The sequence below is a fragment of the Pseudorasbora parva genome, chromosome 10 (genome assembly GCF_024679245.1).
Source record: "Pseudorasbora parva isolate DD20220531a chromosome 10, ASM2467924v1, whole genome shotgun sequence".
NCBI lineage: Eukaryota > Metazoa > Chordata > Actinopteri > Cypriniformes > Gobionidae > Pseudorasbora > Pseudorasbora parva.
The window spans coordinates 15,390,014-15,415,972 of record NC_090181.1 but is presented as its reverse complement, the minus strand read 5'-3'; the positions used below and the strand labels follow the sequence as shown (position 1 = coordinate 15,415,972).

Below are 25,959 nucleotides of genomic sequence, written 5' to 3'. Positions count from 1 at the left end.
ATATCACGTCATGTAATTACAGTATCTGCATTATTTTAAGGGTATTTTTTGGGTTGGGCTATGTGTAGGCGTTAATAAAACACATCTGTTAAGTAGCAAATGTATTTATTGTTATTTTATTATGATTTTGCCTCACCTCCGACGTACCCCTTCTAGCCACAACTCTTCTTCTCCGTTTTAAGTGTATTTCTGTGGCAGAATTACTGCGCCACATACTGGCCTGGCATGCAAACTACATCGTTTTTAGTCGGTTTCCGTAATCTCGCGTGGACGGAGATATTTGAGCAACCTTTGCCTGAGTCTCTCATCTGTGTCCGACTCAGGTAAACATGTAAGATTGCACTCCACAACTGGTTATTTCTAACATTTTGGTTGAGTGAGATTCGGCTGTTTTGTTGTTTCTATTTGGTATCCAAAGTGTAAAGCTCCTGGAAGGGGGGCCTAGAGCACCAGCTCATTTGCATTTAAAGGGACACACATAAAATGCCATGTTTTTACTCACACCCAAATAGGGGCTGCTTTATTCAAACTGTATGAGAGCATAATACAAAAATTCAGATAAAATATTAACACTTCCAAGATCAGTTAGACACTTTTTTAATTTCTTATTTTGAATAATTGATAATTCATTTTGTGTGAATTATCAGAGTGAAGTGGAGATTAATTTAAAAAAATTATATTAGCTAAACAAATGCCTTACAAATAAATACATATACAATTGAGGGAAAACAAAAAAACAATTCCAGTCTATTCTAAGGTTAAGTTTCATTGCAGCTTTGCTGCAGTAAATAAAACCAATGGGAACACAAAAAGGAAAATAACGTTTAATTGTACTATCCTGATGCACATGCCTAAATCACACTTATTATGTAAAAATCCTAAATAGTCGCAACAGTTTATAAAAGACATTTTAGACACCATAAAGTCAATGACAGTTTATTCATTAACTACTGCACAGCAGTAGATTATTTCAATTGTAAGTAATTCATCAGAGAGAAGACAAATGTCCAAACAGTTATTACATAGAAGCATTGTCCCGGCCACTATAAAAATGGGGGAGGGCATACTAAATGTTTTGTTCTGCCATTTAAGTAACAGATTAAACAATCTGTTCTTTTCATCATTTCTTTCATTAAACAAATTTGGTTAATCTGTTGAGATTCCTTGTTGTACCTCATAAATTCCATGGTTACTATATGGCAGGCCAGCAGTGCATCCTGTTTGTTGTTATGGTAGTGCAGTGACAAGGTATGCCCAGTCATTGTATGGTACAGCGCTCAATGGGCTGCTCCTCACTAGCAGGGCTGCTGGGGGTCTGGGATTTTCTTTTTCCTTTAGATGGGGCAGCTGAACCATGATCTATAATGTGCTGCAGTAAGTCTTTACTCTCACTAGGTGGCAGGTTATAAAAGAAGTACTGTGGCGCCATCTGAATGAACCTATCACAAGCAAACAGCGTAAAGAAACCATGAAATTACAATGCACAGAAGAACGAATTGTTGAAATGGTTTAAAGAAAGAGTTGCTAATCAAATTAAAAGCTTTATGAGAAAATTTATAAAAGTTGTAAGAGACTAAATTAAATTACATAACATTATTAATGACTGATTATTTACAATTCAATGCATGTTTTGAATGAAAGAATAGACAATTAAGATGTTATAAATAAATATAATACAAACAAACAAATAAATTAAGTACTTATTCTTTTAGTTCCATTTAGGTTTTTTTTTGTATGTTATTTATTTATTTTTTATTTATTTTGTATGTATATTTATTGTACATATTTATATAAAGCCATTTTTACATCAAATGAAATCTAAAGTCTTGATGGATATTTACTCTATGGTCTTCTGTAGGTTGTAGTTGACTTCTAAATCTAAACTGTTGATCCATCAGGATCATACACATAACTGATCTGAATGCTAACACCGAACAACCACTGTAGATCTCACATATGTATGTGAGATCTACAGTGTCGCAAAATTCAAGGGGGACGAATACTTTCGCAAGGCACTGTAACAGCGCTCACACTGTGTATATTGTTTAATGTTACTGTGCATCAGATGTATCTGATGTTTGCTGTAATGGTCATATGTTTAGTCGTCATGACTATGTTTCACGGAACTGCACCCAAGAATTTCAACTATATAGCACTTGTGTATATGGTTGTTTGACAATAAAGTGATTTGATTTGATTATGATTTGAATATAAGACATGTGTTGCATGGAATCATTCTGTGATACTTTTGTGTCTTTTTTTAATAGCTTGTTGCTGGCGGCTATTCACTGCCAGTATTTGGACGAGTGCGAGCGGGACATAAAAAAAAAATTCCAACACAACAATTCCTGTTGTGGTCCATAAATCATGGGTGAGTAAATCATGACTTCATAACTATTTAATGTTTTTTCTAATTAGTGGCTAATTCTTATGAATTCGTACAATCTCATTAGTACATTTGTGTATGATCTGCTTACAGTTATAGGTAGAGCTGGGAAGTAACTGATTACATGTAATCTGTGTTATGTAAATCAGATTAAAAAAAATAAGTACTTGTGATTTACATTTTTTATGTTTTCAAAAACTCGTAATTAGACTACAGTTACTTTTTTCTTGATTACTTGATTACTTTTCATTCTCACAATGGCAGTCAGATATTCATAATGTACTACTTCTTATGTTTTATCTTTTAAATTGTCCTTTAAATTGTGAAGGTCCTCCAGGTTTGTGGAATTATACACACAGAACAGCCACTGGTGTTTTCACTGAAAACTGAGACCCACATAGCAATTGATCACTTAATTTACAGAAATAATTTTCTCAACTTTGCATATCTAATCAGCCCCTGATTCACACATTAAATATAATTTAAATTATCACTCCGTTTTAGTGAGTTATTTAACCATGCATTAATATTTTAGGATGGAATTTGTCTTTCAAACACATTCAAATTTACAAATTCATGTAATTTCATATTTACTTTCCCCTTTTTTTTCCAGCTAAAATTTCTTTGATATAATATATTTACTTAAAGTACCCTCTTTTAATTTGTAATCTTTTTTTGGTAGTGCTCTATATTTATTGTTTTATTTATTTTAATTTACTTTTAATTTAATTACTTAATAGCTTTTCACTAAACACGAAACCCTGATGTAATGTAATATTTAATGCACTTTATGTTGTTGATAAAGAAGAATGGAATATATTTTCTGGTACAAGATTCTTCTACTCAAATCAATGTGATAAACAGGTTTGGTCAAAAGTAATCCAAAAGTCAGATTATATTACTTTAAATAAATGAGGTAATGGATTAATAACTTACATTTTTGTCATGTCATTTTGTAATCAGTACCAATTTAATTTAGTAATATACTGGTTATAGGTTTGGGAGTAAAGAGGTGGACCTTCTTCTAAATAGATTTTTCACAAAATTGTCTGCTTTTGCACGAAGCAAATTTTATGATTTGATGCATTTATTATTTCACAAGCAGATAAACTACAGCAAAGCACTGAATCTTTCTAGTCCATTTGGAGCTTTGGTTTTTGAGAATTAGCATAGCTAAATGATGAATACTAATAATGAAGTCACTTTCTGAAACTTTTTGTTGTCTTGTTCTCTAGACAAAGCAGATGATCCAGTACTTACTCATGTGCTGAGATCTGTGAGATGGTTCTGATACAGTTGTTCTCTGACAGCGTGTGCTCATGGTACAGAACCCATTCTGGCAGATTTTTCTTGTGCATCTCGGTTCCGTAGCCAGACAGTGGGTGGATCTGAGCCACGTGTTTATGGGTTAGCATGAAGTAATTCCCTGACCCGTCAATGTCCCTCGCCACCTGGAAAACCCCACACAGAGATTAAACAATGGAAAATGGACTAGAACAGCATTCAGGCAGTGTTTTAGGAGCACTAAAGATACTTAAATATGCCATTTACTAATCTGCCTTAATCACAGATGTTACTGTCCAAAGACAATAATTTGAAAGAGAATTAGTGCAGAGATTTTCACTGCTGTGCATTAACATGAATACATGATGATTAAGTGCATTTGAGAAAGAGATTATTCATCTCTCTTTTTCACCATTAGCAACAAAACACAGCAATATATTAGACTTTTCCAAAGTGCATATAGTACAATATTATTATGTATATCATGTACATATTCTCTATATCCATACCTGCATGAAGAAGCCAGCTAGTAGCGCACGTTTGATGTTCAAGCTGTTGTTTTTAGAGCCAAAGTCGGGTAAGGACACTGGCAGCTCTATCCGTTTCAGGATTTCTGTTAGCTCAGAGCGTATCGCATCTGCTGTGTGAAGAGCAGCCAGGCTAAGGAAATGGTCTTCACACCACTGTTCCACACTAGAGTCTGAAATACAACACTTTATATATTAGAATCAATAGATTTTGTTGGTCAGTCTATAACTGTCCTGATTAATTCACCTCATTGGCCATTAATGGATATACATAATAGTTATAGACTTTTATAAAAAATTACTCACATGGCCCTTCCTTAGCATATCTGTAAGCATTAAATATGTTAATAAGGGTGAAATGGTCTCCTTCTGCATGCTGGAACCTCTGATGACACAGTAAGGCCTTCTCTCTCATTTCCACTGGGGGTGTAAGGAAACAGCTCGGAGCTGAGAGAGAGAGAGAGAGAGAGAGAGAGAGAGAGAGAGAGAGAGAGAAGAGAGAGAAGAGAGAGAGAGAGAGAGAGAGAGAGAGAGAGAGAGAGAGAGAGAGAGAGAGAGAGAGAGAGAGAGAGAAGAGAGAGAAGAGAGAGAGAGAAGAGAGAGAGAGAGAGAGAGAGGTCTCTTTATAATAGACCTTCATGTGAAACAAATGGTCCAGAGCACAGGTTACTTCATCTGAACTCAGTTGGGAATTGGATGAGAGTTTAGGGACCATTAGTATTACACAGCGCAATTAAAAGATTTATAATAAATCGTAAATGTATTTTTTTTTATTATACATTTTTAAAGCTACACTGTGTAACTATTTTAGTTTATTCTTAGCTAAAAACACTTAGTTCTTTCAAAAATATATGTGCTCATTAATGTAAATTTACTTCTTTCAAGTAATAAAGTATTCTGGTAAGTTTATAATATACCATTGAAAACACATACGGGTGAGGGGTTCGAATGCTGGCCGCCATGTTGACCCTCCATCTTGAAAGTGCATTAGCCAAAGAGGGACATTCCATAAATTTTTAAAACTCAATGGCAACGTGTCGAATGTGAATAGGAGGACTGCCATGTTAATCTTGGACTAAATTGGCCACCGTAGGAGTTAAAACGAAATCATAATTCAGAGGAACAGAAACTAATATTCACTGGATGGTCATATACCTTTACACTGCTAGATGGGGGAAAATATCACACAGTGTAGCTTTAATAATTAAAAATAAAATATAACAACATTAATATTTGCTAAAGCATTGTATTTTTTTAGTTAGTATTCAGAATAATACACACAATAATAATAATAGTGGAGGAGTTACTGAATGAAAAAGGTACAAACACTTAGCAAAGACATATTGGAAGTGCAGACACATGGTGGTACACCTGTTGAGTGGATTGTCCTGAGACAGGATTACCTGTTAGCATGGCAGCGATGGTCAGCACTTCGCTCACACAGTCAAATTCGCAAGACGCAAGCAAAGTCTTAGCCATCTGTGGCTCGAGAGGAAACTCTGACATGATAATTCCAATCTCAGAGAGATTTCCGTCATCATCCAAAGCAGCGAGATAGTCAAGTTCCTCTAAAGCTTGCATGAGGCCTTCTGGATCTATGGAAGAGGAAATTCAAATATTTTATATATTTCAAACTATTAATCACAGTTTTCACAAGTTCTATAATTATAAAAATAATATCATGCTAAATAGGAATATAAAAAATGACAAAAGCACATAATAAAATGACTAAAACTAGAAAATTAAAAAGAAAAATTAAATTAGAAAATATAAAAATAGTTAAAACATTTAAAATATTAATAAATACCATAATTGTAGATAAATAACACTACATTAATGACAAAAGCACATAATAAAATGACTAAAACTAGAAAATTAAAAAGAAAAATTAAATTAGAAAATATAAAAATAGTTAAAACATTTAAAATATTAATAAATACCATAATTGTAGATAAATAACACTACATTAACACTGAACTGACCTAAGTAAAGTAACACATAACAATAAATCAGTGATTGTTTTAAAAGTAGCTGACTAGTTCATTTTAATTAAATAAGAACAAAATAGGAAAATTATGGGTTGTACTTTTAAATTAAAAACTATAGACCTTATTCACAACATGACCTGTGCAAAATAAGCAATCTAGGAGCTTTATACAGCTTTTGACAGCGGATCCCATTGCAAACACGGCAAGTCTATCCCTCACGGCGCTGCTCTGAATAAGGTCTATGGCTGATTGTAAAACCCACTTGAGCAAGTATTATTGTGGGAATAATTCAAAAGATTAGCTACAGTGTATTTTCCAAATAGAAACGCTTGTTAGTCCGACAGAGCAGATATTAAACAGACAATAAACTCTCACTAATTTGAGGCATAATAACAAAAGCACCCCACATATTTCCTCAATTGCATCATGAGATAAGCAAGTTCATCTAGTTCATCACACCATGTTGTTTCCACAGAAATGCTCTAGTCGTAGCTCCACTAATGATGCTGCTCATCTGATTGGTTCGTGTTATGGAAGCAGGTTATCACTGGAACAATGAACGCAGTCAGAGTGCTGTCGGCTCAGCTAAAGCACGGCTCACCACCTCTTAATACTAGCAGTGAGTAGAACAGGCCCATCTGCACCCTTACTGTGAGCCAAGAGAACCTGGCTGATCCCAGCTTTGCTTGGCTGCTGTAAACAGCGGAGAGTGAAGAGAGCTTTTTTTGTGTTCTGATGGACTGCTTACATTCATTCGTGTGAGGGATCCTAGTGTTAGTCTCTGAATTATTGAATGCATTTATCTTCAATATGTGGAAAATATGCATTCACTGTTAGTATAACTACATAGGTCACACAATATTTCAATAGTGGTGAGAAAAATCCCTTATATTTACACTGAGGGCCGAGCCTAGAGTGGGCTCTTCTGATTTGGAAGTAAGAGATTTGCATAAGGATCTCACCTGGTCTGTCAATGAAGTCGCAGTGGCTCAGGCCAGCAATTTCCATGCGCTTTAGGAAGAGCACAGTGGAAGTGATGTCAGACTCAAGAATGTGAGGGACGCTCTCAACAGGAAGTGACGTGTCCTCTTGATACAAACAGAAACACTTGCCTGCACACATGAAACATCACATGATTCAATACATGCCAGAAACACTCTTATTTTAAGTAAACACTACCTTCTCTACTATATGGTATGCAAAAAACAATACGCCAACAGAGTAGAATGTCCGAATTCCTAGTATTCGACAAACGATCCTATGAGGCCACAGGAGACGATTTATGAATGGTGGTGAAGGGATGTAACTGATACTGTTAGGTCAAATGATAATGCCAACATGGCGGATGTAGTATGTCCGGATTACATTCATATTACACTATATAGAATGTACTTTTTTAACAGAAGTTCGTTCATATTCAAATGTGGTACCTACTGGCATAGTATGCAATTTTGGATGCAGTCTGTGTTTGTGTGTGTGTGTGGTAGAGAAGATAGCTGGTTATATCAGAAATGTACACTAATAAATGCGCAAAAAATAAGTCAGTAAAATGTCCAGAAATCAATTTCAGCAGTACATTAAATATAGAACTCATGCTTAATGTGATAGTTTTATCTGTACATCGATTTTAATACAATATATTGTTAGTCTCGAAAATATTTACATTAGTGAATAAATAGGTTGATCAGCAACAGTCATTTGTATCAGAGGTTCTGGGTTCTAATCTACCCTGGTTTTTCTCTCTCTCATTAAACCCAAACACGTTCATCCATGATTACATATCAAGAGCAGGGTCACGTTTGTGTGCATTTTGTTTTGTATAGTCACCTGAACAAATAGTCTCCCAACAGCTTTAATCACATACAGCAGCAACGAGAACTCAGCATGACTTCAAAAACATCTTCAATGTTCTGGTAACGCTTTATTTTGATGCTTCCCTTCTGGTGACATTAAGTAACTTTGCAGCTACATATCAACTTACTCTTATTAGAGTTTAGTAGACTGTCTACCCTAACCCTAAAGCAGACATTCTACTGACTATAAGTAACTCTGCAAGTATTTCAACTTATTCAACTAAACCTTAACCCCTTATTCTACTAACCCTAATCCTACCCCTTAAAAGTCTAATTATACTCAACTAATACTTTCCTGAGAGTTAGTAGACAATGTAGGTGCAATGCATAGTCAACATAATATCTAAAGGGGACCATCATAATAGTGTCAAAGATGTTTTAAATATTTTTGTGATACATTTTTTTCATTGATGAAATGAAAGTTCAATAGAACAACATTTAATTGATTCAGACATTTTGAATAATATTATAAATGTCTTCACTGATCAATTTACAGTAGATCAATTGAATGTGTCTGATAAAAAAATAAAAGTTATTTAAAAAAATTAAATAAATTAACTACCCTAAACTTTTGAACGCTAGTGTATGAGGTATTTAGTTATTTTAAAATTAGTGTATATATATATATAAACAAAAAGCACTCACCTGTTGGACCTGCAAGTTGTTTGCGGCTCTCAGCATGGCTCTTGCTGATTGGACGAATAACAATGGAGTTGGCTCTGATTCTAGGATTGTACACCTGTCACAAAGAAACATCACTGTTTCAAGCCCACGATGAAAATGTATATATAAAATAGCTCTTAACAATGAACAGGCTGTAAATTCTGTAAAAACAATCACTATACATACATATCTTTTTTGCACTCCAGCATCAATCACAAAGCGAATGCTCTGAACGGCCCAGAATAATTCTTCACTGGGGCTGCAGGTGAGGAAGACTCTCCTGCTCTTGCTCTCCTCAGAGAGCACTGAGAGACTGTCTCCTTGCGCAGGGCACAGAGACACGGGCACCAGCTCGCCATGAGACAATGCAAGATTGACACCCTCTCTCCGCAAAATGGCATGAGCACATTCAATCTCCTTGAAAATGAAACAAGAAAGAAAAGTTTCCATTACCATGGAAATGGGACCTTTTTCAATTCTATGCTAGATTCCCCTAAGGAAGGCATGGTGACATTTACGTGGCACAACTAAGGATCCATTACATTAATGATCTGCCAGTTGCCTAGGCTCACAGAGGTTGAGATAAAATATATATATAAAAATATACACTATCAAATTTTTTGTATAGACTATAAGGGTGTGTTCACACTTGTAGTTCAGTAGTTCTTTTGGTCTGGACTTCGGCAGTAAATCTAATCTGCCGCGAGTGTCTAGCAACTCTCAAGAGACTTCTGAGCTGTATAAAACTGGTTGGGCCAATCACATTGTGTATAGAGTCGGTGGGCGGGCTTAACATAATGACGGCAGAGCTGTGGAGGTTTCGCGTGGTACTTGTAATCAAAGAAGCTGGTGATCGGCAGTCTTTCGAATCGACTTTGGCCACGACTCTGGAAGACTTGGAGTTAAGTTTTTCTCCCAGAAAAGAACAAAGAACGGGACTGAAGTCATTCTTAAGACGGGAAGATGTGTTCGGAGTTTTGCCGACCGCATATTGCGGAAGTTTAATCTGTCAACTAGCTCCGCTTCACATTGCTCTGGTTGGTTGTAGCGCTATCCAATTGTGTGCAGAGGGAGTTTGAAAGACAACCATTTATCCCGCCCCTCCTTTGGATTGATTATTCTCGCCCTGTCAATGGTAAGTTCCCAGACCCAACATCTTAATGTGGGTCTGGCTTGTCAGGCTAGGTTCACTTAGCATTTTCAATCGTTTTAAAAACTGAATCTAAAGATACAAAGCCGGAACTTGTTGAACATCCAAAACAAATCTTTGTGCTGGTATAAATGTGTGCGGTATATGTGCGTACATATGTGGCTACATGATGGAGCTTGTGAAGAGCTCATAAATTATGTAAAGGAGTTAAAACAGCAGCAGGAATCCCTCCATCACACACACACACACACACACACACACACACACACACACACACACACACACACACACACACACACACACACACACACACACACACACACGAACAAACGTTCTGATGCTTATATGTTTAATGTAACCAAACCTGCCAAGTGGGAACACACCCTAAAACTAAACACAACACAAGACATTATCATTAATTTTAAAATTATCAAAAAAATAAATGGTATTAATAAATATGATGATAATAAATATAAAATAAACATATAAAACATTATTATTAAATGAGTTATCTTTTTTGTTTTTATTTAATTTATATATTTTAAAATGTATTTTAAACAAATTTTAAATTATTGATTCAATATTATTGAATTATTGATTCATATTGATTCAAAATTCTGATTACCAAAGTCACGTGATTTAAGCAGTTTTGACACGCAATCTGAATCATGGATCAATCCGCTGATTCATAACCGTTCAAATCTTTTTGCGATTTGAAAACAAACGCAGAAGAGAAGACAATGCTGAATAAAGTCATAGTTTTTGTTATTTTTGGACCAAAATGTATTTTCGATGCTTCAAGAGATTCTGACAAACCAACTGATGTCACATATATGGACTACTTTGATGATGTTTTTATTCCCTTTCTAGACATGGACAGTATAGTGGGCTTACACTTTCACTGGAGGAACAGAAAGTTTTCGGACTAAATATAATTAAACTGTGTTCTGAAGATGAACGGAGGTCTTACGGGTGTGGAACGACATTAGGGTGAGTCATTATTATGACAATTTACATTTTTGGGTGAACTAACCCTTTAAAGTTTAAATGTCTCTTACTTGCTCAGTTGCCAGAAATGTCACAATATCTCCATGGTTTTGATTCTGATGTATCTCCAGAGCCAGTCTGAGAGCAGAGCAGAGGTAATCCTTCACACCTCCTCTCCCGCTACCATACACCACCTCGCACGGCTGTGGCCCTTCCAGCCGCATCTGAGGAACGCTTCCATAGTGACGTAGCAGTTTCTCAGCAGAGTGAGGGGTGGTGAGGATGACCAGTCTGAGCTCTGGCCTTGCTAGGAGCACGTCTTTGAGTAGCCCAAGGAGCAGGTCTGTGCTGACGGTGCGTTCCTGGGCCTGATCAATGACCACCACACCACACTGCTCCAAGAGCGGGTCTGACATCATTTCCCGGAGCAGCACATCATCTGTGCAGTACCTGCAAATCAACAGATGTCATTGCAGGCCTTTGTGAGAGTGCAAATCTGCATCTATTTAATACAAAATCCTTCTTGTATGCATCTAAAAATAACAAGCTAAGTGAAGACAAGCAGACACAATTAGATGATGATTTACTCTGGGAATTGTCAGTGTTTTCCTTAAGGTCAGCATTTTCATTAAGTCAGACCCTCTCAGCTGCTCTAATCACTGTTCTGGCTCTTTGTTCACCAGATTGACTTATGGCGGCTCTGAAATGTTTGATGAAGCATATGGCCAGCATGGAAGTACGGCAGCTGCCGTGGAGACCCTCAGACCGAGCCCCCTCAGCCTTTTGTTGGGTTTTATATTGTTTGGAAGGACAGGCGCCCTTGAAAAGGAGATGCACGTGTGGTGGTAATGACGGGGGGAGGGGCAGATAGCAGAATTGAAAGGAAGAAAATGTCCAGGGCAACTGACCAAATAAAATTTGTGCTGACTTTACATTTCTGAACATGCCTCAGGCTCATATACATACCTCAATACAGTATCAGGGGAGCAGCAGGTCTGAAGTGGGATGCTGTATCCAACCTCATTGCCGATGTTCACGTCCATCTCGTCGGCCACACGGAGGGCCAGTTCAACTGTGCTCTGTTGGTGAATCTGAGTGCACACTACCATGCCATTCTGAAACTGCACGGACAAGCAAAACTCGGCACACCACTGAGGGATCTAAATGAAGATTAAGACAGATAGCACATCCTGTAATCAAAAATAAAACTCTAAATAACATACTTTTGGTACTTTCAATGTAGTAGTGATGCGTTGTATCTGGCCCATTCGTTCACTTTTGCATAAAAGATGAAGCGATGTAATTCTCAACTTAAATTCAATTACAATAACTTCAAATCAATTCGAAATTCAGCACTTATTTATCCTTTATGATAATCCTTTAAAATGTGAGTTTTAAAATACAAAACAACAACAACAAATTAAAATACTTGGTTTGGTTTGTAATTATATGTAAGTACTGAGTAGATATTAATTAACATGTATGTACTAGGGTTAGGGTAGCCTAGTATTGGGTTTGGTTGGGCAAGTTATGCACATAATTTATTACTATGGTAAGTAGGCTACATGTAACATTGTAACATATCATGTATCAAGGACACTGTAATAAGTGTTACTTATTTAATATCATTTTAATGTAGAAACTAACACCCAAATTCTATGATAAACAGCACATAAACTCACCTGAGTGCTTTGTCCTGTTTTAGCTGTGCCAGTAACTATCACAATCTGGCTGTTGATCAAACTGTCCATAAACTCGCATTTCGCTCCCCACACCGGCAGACATTTTCTTTCTCTTAATAGTTTGTAATATCTTGAAGAAAAAGGGAGCCCGTCGAACTGATTCAACTCCAGCAGATCATCCGAATCAATATCTTGATTTTCGTTGGTCTCGGATAGTTTTTCCACATCTGTTGATAGCTCCATCTCCATCGCTGACTCTCTCTCCTCAGTTGCACAAATAAATCAAAAGGAACAAAACGACTGAACCACGCTCTATTAATTATGTGACATATTTATGGCGTTAAATAGATGACCTCTTCCAGATGAGTTTTAGGGACCCGCGCTCAGGCGATACAGACTCTTTGTGTCATCATCAGTTGTCCCGCTCAGCGAACGCACTATGTCCGATTCGTGAAAGAATTGTTCTTTTGAGTCGGATCATTTTAATGATTTGAACGATTCGTTTACCAGTTGAACTGAATCGCAATATATTACTATTATTATTATGATTTTAAAATTGTGATTTCTGTGCCTGAAAAGGTAGGCTTATGTAAAAAAAAAAAAAAAAAAACACCGAAAAAAAAAATATGATATAATATTTTATTAGGTAGAAATTGTAAAACATTTTTAAAAATTCATTTAAAATATCCCAGCAAAGATTTGGTGACAGTTGAAAAGACGCTCCCACATCCGTCCAGTGACCGTCATGGTTGAAAAATAGTTCCAAAATGAAAGTTGAACGGACGTATCTAGATGCAGCTGCATACATTATATGAATGCATATTTAGGAGATGTTCTACGATTTATACCGGCCAGGGACACGACGTTGCCGTCGGACCAATGTTTCTGGGATGGACCACATGATAACGTAAAATAATCACTTTGAATCTTTTTGCCCTGTTCTTTAACATAAATTGTTCAAAAGAACCGATTCGGTCTTACCGTCATTGCATTAGCGCACTGAATCACCGCCTGGGCAGCGGCAGAGATTTTAAGCGGGTCAGGTGGTCATTTAATCTCATCACAATAGAGCTCCAAAAGACGAAAGTGAATACAGGGTGAACATTAACATGGTTCAGCTTAGACACGCATACTTCGCTGCGTTCGCTCTCAGGTTAAAGCAAAAACGATATGCTATCTGTCACTTAAACACGTTTTGGAAACGTGCAACAACAAACAATTAAATGGTCCACAGTCACAGACTGCGCTCACTGCCGCACCAACGATGTCACCATGACAACGATAACGCTCACAGAGTCAGATGTGCGCGAGAGAGGCAAACACACAGCATCGGTGAGTTCATTATCATTCTCGGTGTGGGGAAGTTCTCAATACAAGGACGCTGACTGAGACAACGATGAACCCAGGTAGACATTTGATTTGTTTCGTGGCAGTGTATTTTTAGGACATGTTATTAACATAAAAATATATTTACAATATCTTGCGTACGGTTGTAAGACATAACGTTAGCCTAATAAAGAAAAACAGATTTAAGCAAGACTCAAGAGATGAATAGCCTACTGCAGCCGCCTGCGTAATGCGTAAAGTTTTTTCATACATATTTTATTCAAAACAACACCAAACACAAAATTACTTCATACCACATCGTTTTTATTCCTCGGTTAAATTTGATATATAACTTGCTCATAATAAAATATTTTTATACAGTTTTTTTAGGATTATGCTTCACTGATCTTGAAAAGAAGAAAGAAAAACATGCTAAAGTTTTTTTTTAAAAGTGATTAAAAAGTAATGGATCATCTTTTAATTGAATCACTAATCCAGGAACAATCTTCTGTTAGTTATTCTTAGTGCAGTTACATGATATTCATGACCTTTATTAAGATGAAACCAATAGGCTGCAGTTTACCCATACAGTATGTCACACCTGAATAGCAAAATCATTCTGTGGATGTGTCAGTATCAGATAACTGCATATTAACCATAGATTGGTTTGAGTTTCAGCCCTTTGTCAAAACATGCATGGTTAACAAAAAGTAATACGACAGTGTTATAAATTACTGCAAAGCTAAATATGTCTAAATTCACATTAAAAGCATGCCATTTATTGTTTCATTTCTTCAGCAAAATCTCCAGATCTCCCTCAGCCTCCTTTGATCGGGAAGGTCACTCACCACAGTATCGAGCTAAGCTGGATGAACGAAGAGAACAAACTTCGAACTGGACCCCCTGAACAATGGAATCACTTCTCTGTGGAACAGATGGACCCCAAAACACACACTTACAGAACCATTGTCACGTCACAGACAAAGGAAAAGGTGCGAGGACTCAAGTGCAGAGAAAGATAATTTATTACAAAATAAACATAAACTCAAAACAAAACCCACGAGGGGGAAAAACACACAATAGAATAATAAAATATAAACTTAAACAAACCAACAGAATCACAGGGAGAACGGGAGACGCAGACATTACACAAGGATCCAACACAGACTGACAAACACAAGGAGATTATAAAGGGAACAAACAAGGCAGATAATGAGGGAGAACAGGTGGGGCAAATTAACCAATAATCAGATAACAAGGGGGAGGGAACTGACAGGGACACGAGCACATGCTCAACATAACAAAACCCACAAGTGCACACACGACAGGACAGGCATGTGACATTACCCCCTCCTTAAGGAGCGGCTACCAGACGCTCCACTAGGGACGGGAGGGACAGACCCGGGCGGGACGGGAGGGACAGACCAGGGAGGGACGGGAGGGACAGACCAGGGAGGGACGGGAGGGACAGACCAGGGAGGAACGGGAGGGACAGACCAGGGAGGAACGGGAGGGACAGACCAGGAAGGGACGGGAGGGACAGACCAGGGAGGCACGGGAGGGACAGACCAGGGAGGCACGGGAGGGACAGACCAGGGGGGCACGGGAGGGACAGACCAGGGGGGCACGGGAGGGACAGACCAGGGGGGCACGGGAGGGACAGACCAGGGGGGCACGGGAGGGACAGACCAGGGGGGCACGGGAGGGACAGACAAAGAAGGTACAGACAAGGGAGGGGTAAACAAGGGAGGAACGAGGAAAACAAAAAGTTCAGGAGGCCATGGTGGCCCACAAAGTTCGAATGGCCAGGGCGGCCCACCGAGTTCGGGAGGCCCACCCAGTTCAAGCGGCCGGGGCGGCCCATAGAGTTCAGGCAGCCAGGGCAGTGCGGGTAGAGCAGGGCGCCAGGGAGGCGCGGTGAGAGCAGGGCGCCAGAGAGGCGCGGTGAGTGCAGGGGGCGCCAGGGAGGCGCGGTGAGAGCAGGACGCCTCAGCGGCGCGGTGAGAGCAGGACGCCTCAGCGGCGCACGGAGAGCAGGACGCCTCAGCGGCGCACGGAGAGCAGGACGCCTCAGCGGCGCACGGAGAGCAGGACGCCTCAGCGGCGCACGGAGAGCAGGACGCCTCAGCGGCGCACGGAGAGCAGGACGCCTCAGCGGCGCACGGAGAGCAGGACGCCTCAGCGGCGCACGGAGAGCAGGACGCCTCAGCGGCGCACGGAGAGCAGGACGCCTCAGCGGCGCACGGAGAGCAGGACGCCTCAGCGGCGCACGGAGAGCAGGACGCCTCAGCGGCGCAGGGAGAGCAGGACTGCTCAGGGGCGCAGGGAGAGCTGGGCGCCTCAGGGGCGCAGGGAGAGCAGGGCGCCTCAGCGGCGCAGGGAGAGCAGGGCACCTCAGCGGCGCAGGCAGGGCGTTGGGGAAACTTCTCCAGTCCAGCAGTATCCACCGGCACTGGGACCACTGGAATACGATCTGCTGGCATTGGGACCACCGGAACATGATCTGCCGGAACTGGGACCACCGGAACACGATCCACCGGCACAGGGACCACCGGAACACGATCCACCGGAACTGAGACCACCGGCACACGATCCACCGGAACTGGGACCACCGGAACTGCCTCCGGGGCTTCGGATAAAGCCCTGTGCTCCTTCCACGCATGCAGGACTGCCACCACAAAGCATCCCATCACAGCCCTCCAGGCCGTTTCCGGACTCGGGACCACCGGAACACGATCCACCGGCACAGGGACCACCGGAACACGATCCACCGGCACAGGGACCACCGGAACACGATCCACCGGCACAGGGACCACCGGAACACGATCCACCGGCACAGGGACCACCGGAACACGATCCACCGGCACAGGGACCACCGGAACATGATCCACCGGCACAGGGACCACCGGCGCACGCTCCGCCGGTACTGGAACCACCGGAATACGATCCGCCAGCATAGGGACCACCGGAACACGGTCCACCGGCATAGGGACCACCGGAACACGATCCACCGGTACAGGGACCTCCGGAACACGATCCACCGGAATAGGGACCACCGGAATACGATCCGCCAGCATTGGGACCACCGGAACACGATCCGCTGGCACTGGGACCACCGGCACAGGGACCACCGGCACAGGCACGGAGGGAGACTTCCTTCTCCTCCTCCGTTTCAGGACCACTGGAGCAGGGACCACCGATCTTGGGACTGCCAGGGCAGGGGCCATCTCCCTGGCAGCTCTCTCCTGCTGGCAGGCGATAGCTTCCACCATTGCCTCAAATGTGCCTCCGTCATATGCCCTTCTGAGCCACCACTCCATGGGCTCATCTAGGGCATAATTAAAAAGGTCCTTGAGTGCAGAGTCACTGAGCCTCAGCCCCTTGGCGGTCTCCAGGAACTTCTTTGCAAAATTCCTAATCTCCATTCCCTCCTGGTGAAGTAGGTGGAGGACTCGAAACCGTAGAATCCGCTCATAGTGAGGACAGGTGGTGAGCGATTCCGGGATCGAGTCCTCTCTCTGCTGAGTCCTCAACATGGTTGGATCCTTCTGTCACGTCACAGACAAAGGAAAAGGTGCGAGGACTCAAGTGCAGAGAAAGATAATTTATTACAAAATAAACATAAACTCAAAACAAAACCCACGAGGGGGAAAAACACACAATAGAATAATAAAATATAAACTTAAACAAACCAACAGAATCACAGGGAGAACGGGAGACGCAGACATTACACAAGGATCCAACACAGACTGACAAACACAAGGAGATTATAAAGGGAACAAACAAGGCAGATAATGAGGGAGAACAGGTGGGGCAAATTAACCAATAATCAGATAACAAGGGGGAGGGAACTGACAGGGACACGAGCACATGCTCAACATAACAAAACCCACAAGTGCACACACGACAGGACAGGCATGTGACAACCATATACATGTCAGTGTGCTCTCTCTGACTCTGGACATTATTTCTTTACATACTTAAATGAAGACAACTTTTTTAAACTGGCTTTTCATTAATGCAGCATTCTTTTGGTGTTTTATCACAGAGGATACAGCACTCATCATGTTGCCGAGGGATTGAGGTCCAGCACCTATTACAGTTTTAGACTGAAGGTCACCAGACCCTCTGGGGAGTGCAGCTTCAGCCCTGCGGTGTCTGTCTTCACCAGCCGTAAGATATTTTAACTCCATTCAAAGACTTGACCTATTTAAAACCCAGTAAATCTCATTTCCCTTGCTTTTATAGATTAGAAACAAAAAAACTTTTGGGGTCAACTAACAAAAAATGTATACCGTTCAAACCGTTCGTTTGGGGTCCGTTTTCTTTTTTTTAAAGAAATGTAATTATTTTACTCTTTAGTCATATATAATGTTACAATACAAAATCTCTTTCAAATTATTACTGTTCCTTTGACTTTTCCATTAATCAAAACATTTAGTGTTTGGGGTAACAATATGGAGACAATATAACTCATCATAATCAGTGATGTTGTCTACACTGGGCGGTGGCGCGGCACGTTAAATCCATGACAGTAAACTGATGCCTCATTCTATTTATGATGTACTGACATGAAGGACAAATGCTTTGCAACGGTCACTTTGTCGCATCCAGTGTAGACATCTTGTCCGGTGTAGACACCGTCTTACAGGTGACGCGAGCTATGTAATCAGATTCCTTTTTTTCAAGTAAGGTCTAAAGTAATGCATTACTTTTAAATTTACAACAAAATATCCAAGTTACTTTTTCCAAATAAACAACGCAAGTTGTTTTACCATTTATAGACTGACACAAGGTGCAGGGCGTTGTGTGCACTGAATAAACAAGATTTTTATTGTAGTTCTAGACTAAATATGAGCAGCATTTTATGCAAACCTGCAATAGTTAAATATGTTAAATAACACATAATACTTTATGTATTTAATCTCACTTTATTAAGAAATGCCTTCACTGCTGACCTTCAATGATCTATTTCAGCCATACTAATAAGCAAAAGTAACTTTCGATAAATATCACTTTTTTTGTTACTTTGTGTTGTTGTTGTTTTTTATTGCTGAAGTAAGCCGCTGTGTCTGAAAATCATACTCTCTTGAGAATGTAACGCATAACACAATTCATTACTTTTTAAAAGATTAACACAATATTGTAATGCATTACTTTTAAAAGTAAAACTGGAGCTTTGTCATCACAGGAATAGATTATAGGCCTATTTTAAAATAAAACGGAGAGCTTGTGTTGCTCGAAACATAATCTGTGTGTAAGTCCACTATAAAATAGTTTTTTGCATATTTTGGAGCTAAGGTGTGCCAACTTCTGTTTAAGAAAATATCAATTTGTGATAATACTTCACAATATTACTGTTTCTACTGTATTTTTGATCATATAAATGCAGCCTTGGTAAACATAAGAGGTATAAAAAAGAACTTTTGAATGGTAATGTATTTGGTTAATGTTCTGATGGTGTGACCACAGGAGAGCCTTTCAGTGGGAAGAACCTCCACCAGGCACTGAACAGGGAGGATGAGGAGGAGCTGACCACAGTGCTACAGTCAGGGTGAGACCACTGACCATTTATAGAGCACAAAATCACTTCCAGCTTCTTCATATGCTATATTAGTACTACCATTGTACTAATCAAGGGGACATTTAACTCACTAATCTCCCTAGTGAATCATGCTATTCTAAATCTGGATTTACTTTCTTCTGTGAAGCACATGCACACGCACACGCACACGCACACGCATGTCTGGTTCACTATCTTTGTGTGAACTTTCGGGCGTAGTTGTTTTATAGTGTACAAACTGTATATGCTATCCCCTTACACTAACCCTACCTGTAAAATCACAAAATAATATTTTTGTTTCACAGAAGTCATACAGGTTTAAAATAACACAAAGCTGAGAATTTTCATTTTCTATATAACTTTAAATGCCAGTTCAAATATTGGTCATAAGTCCTCTCATGTAATTCCTCTCCCTAGAACGGTCGATGTGGATGTTCTTGACAAAATGGGTTTCACTCCGCTCATGGTAGCAGCACAGAAAGGTTTCACCAGGTAAACTTGCATCTGATGTTTCTAAAAATGAATTTAGTTGCAAGCTACTGAATCTTCCATCAGTCCAAGTTGCTGTGTGTTCAAAATACAGTCAAAAAATTTGATCTGAGATCAGCATCTGTTTGGTTTGTAGCTTGGCAGATATTTTGGTGAAGCATGGAGCTGATATTAACAAGAGAGACAACACTGGAAAAAACAGGTGAGCTTGCATATGCCTTTTTTTGTGTATGTCTATGTGGTTGCATTTTTTAATCATTCGTGGGTATCTATGCATGTGTTCTTTCAGTCTAATGCAGGCCTGTTACGCTGGTCACCTGGACACAGTGAAGTATCTGCATAACTGCGGGTCAACATGGCAGTGTCGAGACATGGCTGGCTGCACGCCGCTCCACTGGGCTGTGGATGGAGGACACCTGTCTGTTATTACATATATGATCCAAGATGGTTGTGAGGTCAGAGGGTTTTTCAGTCATTTAATGTGATGTAAAGCGCAAAGAACCACATGCTCCAACTTTAATGTAAATTAAAGTAGACATTAAATAAAAGTTGCAATAGTTGTTTCTTCCAAATTGTGACGTATTTCCAGAAAAAAAAACAGTACACTTCAAGTTAATATTAGTAAGTATACATAATTTTTACTTAAGTATAAGTATACTAATATACTTCTAAGTATACTATTTCAATACTTGGAATTAGATTGACTCTCTTTTAGTGTATAAAAGTATACAGTATTGTTCAAAATAATAGCAGTACAATGTGACTAACCAGAATAATCAAGGTTTTTGGTATATTTTTTTATTGCTACGTGGCAAACAAGTTACCAGTAGGTTCAGTAGATTGTCAGAAAACAAACAAGACCAAGCATTCATGATATGCACGCTCTTAAGGCTGTGCAATTGGGCAATTAGTTGAATTAGTTGAAAGGGGTGTGTTCAAAAAAATAGCAGTGTGGCATTCAATCACTGAGGTCATCAATTTTGTGAAGAAACAGGTGTGAATCAGGTGGCCCCTATTTAAGGATGAAGCCAACACTTGTTGAACATGCATTTGAAAGCTGAGGAAAATGGGTCGTTCAAGACATTGTTCAGAAGAACAGCGTACTTTGATTAAAAAGTTGATTAGAGAGGGGAAAACCTATAAAGAGGTGCAAAAAATGATAGGCTGTTCAGCTAAAATGATCTCCAATGCCTTAAAATGGAGAGCAAAACCAGAGAGACGTGGAAGAAAACGGAAGACAACCATCAAAATGGATAGAAGAATAACCAGAATGGCAAAGGCTCAGCCAATGATCACCTCCAGGATGATCAAAGACAGTCTGGAGTTACCTGTAAGTACTGTGACAGTTAGAAGACGTCTGTGTGAAGCTAATCTATTTTCAAGAATCCCCCGCAAAGTCCCTCTGTTAAAAAAAGGCATGTGCAGAAGAGGTTACAATTTGCCAAAGAACACATCAACTGGCCTAAAGAGAAATGGAGGAACATTTTGTGGACGGATGAGAGTAAAATTGTTCTTTTTGGGTCCAAGGGCCACAGGCAGTTTGTGAGACTACCCCCAAACTCTGAATTCAAGCCACAGTACACCGTGAAGACAGTGAAGCATGGAGGTGCAAGCATCATGATATGGGCATGTTTCTCCTACTATGGTGTTGGGCCTATTTATCGCATACCAGGGATCATGGATCAGTTTGCATATGTTAAAATACTTGAAGAGGTCATGTTGCCCTATGCTGAAGAGGACATGCCCTTGAAATGGTTGTTTCAACAAGACAATGACCCAAAACACACTAGTAAACGGGCAAAGTCTTGGTTCCAAACCAACAAAATTAATGTTATGGAGTGGCCAGCCCAATCTCCAGACCTTAATCCAATTGAGAACTTGTGGGGTGATATCAAAAATGCTGTTTCTGAAGCAAAACCAAGAAATGTGAATGAATTGTGGAATGTTGTTAAAGAATCATGGAGTGGAATAACAGCTGAGAGGTGCCACAAGTTGGTTGACTCCATGCCACACAGATGTCAAGCAGTTTTAAAAAACTGTGGTCATACAACTAAATATTAGTTTAGTGATTCACAGGATTGCTAAATCCCAGAAAAAAAAAATGTTTGTACAAAATAGTTTTGAGTTTGTAGAGTCAAAGGTAGACACTGCTATTTTTTTGAACACACCCCTTTCAACTAATTGCCCAATTGCACAGCCTTAAGAGCGTGCATATCATGAATGCTGGGTCTTGTTTGTTTTCTGACAATCTACTGAACCTTCTGGTAACTTGTTTGCCACGTAGCAATAAAAAATATACTAAAAACCTTGATTATTCTGGTTAGTCACATTGTACTGTTATTATTTTGAACAATACTGTACCTTTAAGTGTAACAGTAGCTTTGAGTTTATAACTCTTAGTTTGTACTGCAATTACACTACCAGTGAACTTGATCACTGAAGATAAAGATAAACTGATTAATAGAATAAATTAATTGAATAGATAAATTGAAGATAAACTGATAGTTTAAAAGTCAAATACTTGTAACTCATTTTTTATGCTACTGCACTTTGAAGTATACTCTCAGTAAACTACTAGTTTAGTAGTTTTATACTGCAAGTATAGGCTACTTGTTTTTTTAATGTGAACTTAAGAGCTTACTTATAAACTTTCATTGTTTTAAAATATGGTATTGATTTATAAAGAAAACCACAAGTATATAAAACTGTGGAAAAAGGCGTATTTAATTGGCTTCTCTGTCATAAGAGTAAACACAACTACAAGCAGTTACAATGAGGAGTTACCTTTTTTGGGCTTTAAATTTTGGGCAGCCATTCACTGCCCTTATAAAGGACATTTTTTAATATAACTCCGATCATATTCATCTGAAAGAAGAATGTCATATACATAGGGTGGCATGAGAGAAATCATGGGGTAATTCAAAATTTTTCACAAGTGTAATTTTAAGTATATTTCAGCACATAAAGTAAATGTCTGAGAAGTACATAAAAGGTAGACTGAAAGTAAACTTTAGTATATTAATAGCTTACTTTTTATAAACTTGTGTAAGGGTTTGTCCATCAGGAATTGATTTAATTGTGGTTTGTCATTGCTGTGATGTCATGTGAGTGACAGGTTGTCCTGCCCCCGCACTATAAACACGTCATCAGAGAAGAGATATCGCTGCAAAAGAGGGAGGGGAATTTATTTTGATTAAAGATTACGATGGCATATGGGCAAAATTCCTCATTTTGATTTCATGGCGACTTTAAAAGTATTTCATATGACCAGTTATCACCGCTATAGAGCTCAAAGCTAAATTATTAATGATATTTCATTTAAATGAAACTTCTTTGGACAGGGAAGGCCTACTACTCTGTCAAATGTCACGTCAGACCCTGTATTGTCAGTTTAAAGCATGTGTGTTTTTGTACTCTGACAGGTGGATGTGACGGATAAAGTGTCTCTCTGGACTCCTCTCATGCGTGTGTCAGCCATCAGTGGGAACGCTGCGGTGGCCTCCACCCTCCTCCAGGCTGGAGCTGATGTGAACGTCCGTGACAAGGATGGCAAGACACCACTGATGGTATTTATCATCAAAACAGCCACTAGAACTGTCATGTACAAGATGGATTACGTTATTATTTTTTAGGTTGCCGTGCTGAATAACCATGTGGAGCTGGTGAAACTTCTGCTTGACAGTGGGGCAGATCATCAAATGAAGAACGAGGTAACAGATTATGATATTCATAATCTATAAATGATTAAACAATGAGTCCAATAAAACATTCCACCAGAGGAAAACTGATAACTCTCCTGATAAAATTATATTTACACCCTAATGTAGTATGGAGCAGGTGCAGCGGATATGGCAAAAGCATTTGGGAGACAGGTAACCTGACAAACTATACAAGAACGAATTCATTCTATTTTGTAGCTTGAAACAAAAAGACTATTTCTGTTTCAGATTATCGTAAATATGCTGGATAAAATGAGCATTGGAGATTCAAAGCACCTGACATCAACAGAACAGTTCTGTTATGTTGAAAAGAAGTGAACTTTATCCAGATGTCATATTACATTAAAGCCTTGAGCAAAACTTTAATGTTTTCTGTAGTGTAAAATAACATGAAATTGAATTCACAATAGTAATACCCTCATTTATTATTCTCGTTGAAGTCCTTGCTTGCATTATCCAAAGTATCCAGTTAAATCTTTTTGAAGGCATTCACATTTCCCTTTTAATATCCTAACTCATAGAAATAAAAAAGTGGAGCATAAACTGAGCAATAATCTTGATAACAGACAGATTGTGTCAAAAACAAAAACTGTGAGCATTCAATACATCCAAATGAGTGCATATAAAAAGGTGAAATGTACATACATTGTTGTGACTAGGTAAACAAGAACATAAAGAAACACACACAAGCTTGGCTTGAATGAAATACTGTGACAGCTGGGTACGTTACAGTCCCAAAGCAACAACGTTGGAATATTATGTGGAAAGACTGGAGTGTAATTTCCCCCTCAGGGCGAAGTACCAAGCAGAACAACAGTCCCATAAGTTTATGAATAACTGAGTCCAGCTGTGCGTAAAGGCGCTGTTATTAGGCAAGCACATAGTTGTGACAACACACACCAGCAATGATATTAACTACATCCTTTACATCATCTTAATGAAATTAATGAAAGATGGGTATTTGGCTAAAGAGATTACTTTAACCATTCAAAAGTTTGGAGTTGGTAAGATTTTTTGGTAACACTTTACAATTACAACTTTAGTTAACATGAACAATTAATGAACTATTATTAATGAACAATACTTCTACATCATTTATTCATTTTAGTTCATGTTAATTTCAACATTTACTAATAATTTGTTAAAATCAAAAGTTGTATTTGTTAACATTAGTTAATGCACTGTAAACTAACATGAACAAAGATCAATAAATACTGGTAGTATTGCTCATCATAACAGATTTTTTTAAATGCTTTTTTTTTTTTTTATTTGCACCAAAGCTGCATTTATTTGATCAAACATATGCAGCAAAAACAGTAGTACTGTGGGATATTTTTACAATTTAAAATAGTTTTCTATTTTAATGTTTTAAATTAAATTTAGTCCTGTGATGGTAGTTTAATGTTTAGCAGTCTGTCTTTGGTGTCACATAATCGTTCAGAAATCACTCTAATATACTGATTTGGTGCTCAAGAAACATTTATCATCGATATCATCGACAGCTGTGCTTCTTTATATTTTTGTATAAAGCAGCATGCATTTTTCCAGGATTCTTTGATAAAATTTTTCAAAAGAACAGCATTTTTTTGACATCACAATATTTTTTTAACACTGTCTTTACTGCCACCTTGCTGAATTAAAGTATTTTCTTTAAAAAACAAATCCTACTAACCCCAAACTTTTGAATGGCAGTGTATATTGTCAGAAATTATACAAGAAATACAGTACAGAAAATTCAACATCTATAACCTCAAGTATTGGAAGATATTTCACAGAACATGTATACAGCACAAAAAGGCCACAATGACAGAGATGACAGCTGCTGGATCCTGATGGCTCAGTAGGGATGCTGATCTGCGATCTCGTGATATTTTAAGGGCTGTGGTGTCACTACATATTTCACGTTATCAATGCGAGTTATCTGAATGATTCAAAACGTATTGGAAAAGGAACCTCACAAACCGTCAAGTTTTCGGACAATAAATATTGGCTTTTTACATTTTCTGAAGATTATATGGCGTGGTTATGCATATTCTGCTCTCTAGATATGGCTCGGCCCCTAGTCAATGTAACTCATGGGATTCTTTGCCTGCAAAACAATGGCTGAGAAAAATAACATCACAACTCTTCTCTCTTGATCTGCATTGAGGTATCATTCATTTCTGTAGCACAAGCAGTTGAATGCTTGGGGTTAAAGTCATCGCGATAGTAAAGGGGCGTTCACAGCAAGAATAATAAAGTTAGATAACAATAACTATATTAGTGTCCACACCAGCGGATGATATCGTTTTGTTTGTTCTAAGCATGCGCTGCAGTTATGCCGTTGGTCTATTTAAATGCTC

At 38.9% G+C, this 25,959-nt stretch overlaps 2 protein-coding genes across 2 annotated transcripts; one reads left to right on the top strand and one right to left on the bottom strand.

Moving 5' to 3' along the window:
* Positions 1-664: 664 nt before the first annotated feature.
* Positions 665-13,010, bottom strand: dhx32b (DEAH (Asp-Glu-Ala-His) box polypeptide 32b). Its single transcript, XM_067455289.1, has 11 exons — positions 12,521-13,010; positions 11,805-11,998; positions 10,910-11,288; positions 8,888-9,118; positions 8,684-8,777; positions 7,148-7,297; positions 5,601-5,792; positions 4,504-4,644; positions 4,180-4,370; positions 3,647-3,837; positions 665-1,439 (listed from the first exon to the last, which is right to left on the bottom strand). Exons 1-11 carry the CDS (start codon positions 12,767-12,769, stop codon positions 1,259-1,261), a joined length of 2,193 nt encoding a protein of 730 aa, XP_067311390.1. The 5' UTR covers positions 12,770-13,010; the 3' UTR covers positions 665-1,258.
* A 531-nt stretch (positions 13,011-13,541) lies between these two features.
* Positions 13,542-23,983, top strand: LOC137091127 (fibronectin type 3 and ankyrin repeat domains protein 1-like). The gene is made up of 11 exons (XM_067455290.1): positions 13,542-13,852; positions 14,645-14,819; positions 17,895-18,019; positions 19,319-19,400; positions 19,827-19,901; positions 20,035-20,100; positions 20,188-20,353; positions 23,321-23,464; positions 23,531-23,608; positions 23,726-23,770; positions 23,846-23,983. Exons 1-11 carry the CDS (start codon positions 13,744-13,746, stop codon positions 23,933-23,935), a joined length of 1,155 nt encoding a protein of 384 aa, XP_067311391.1. The 5' UTR covers positions 13,542-13,743; the 3' UTR covers positions 23,936-23,983.
* Positions 23,984-25,959: the final 1,976 nt, after the last annotated feature.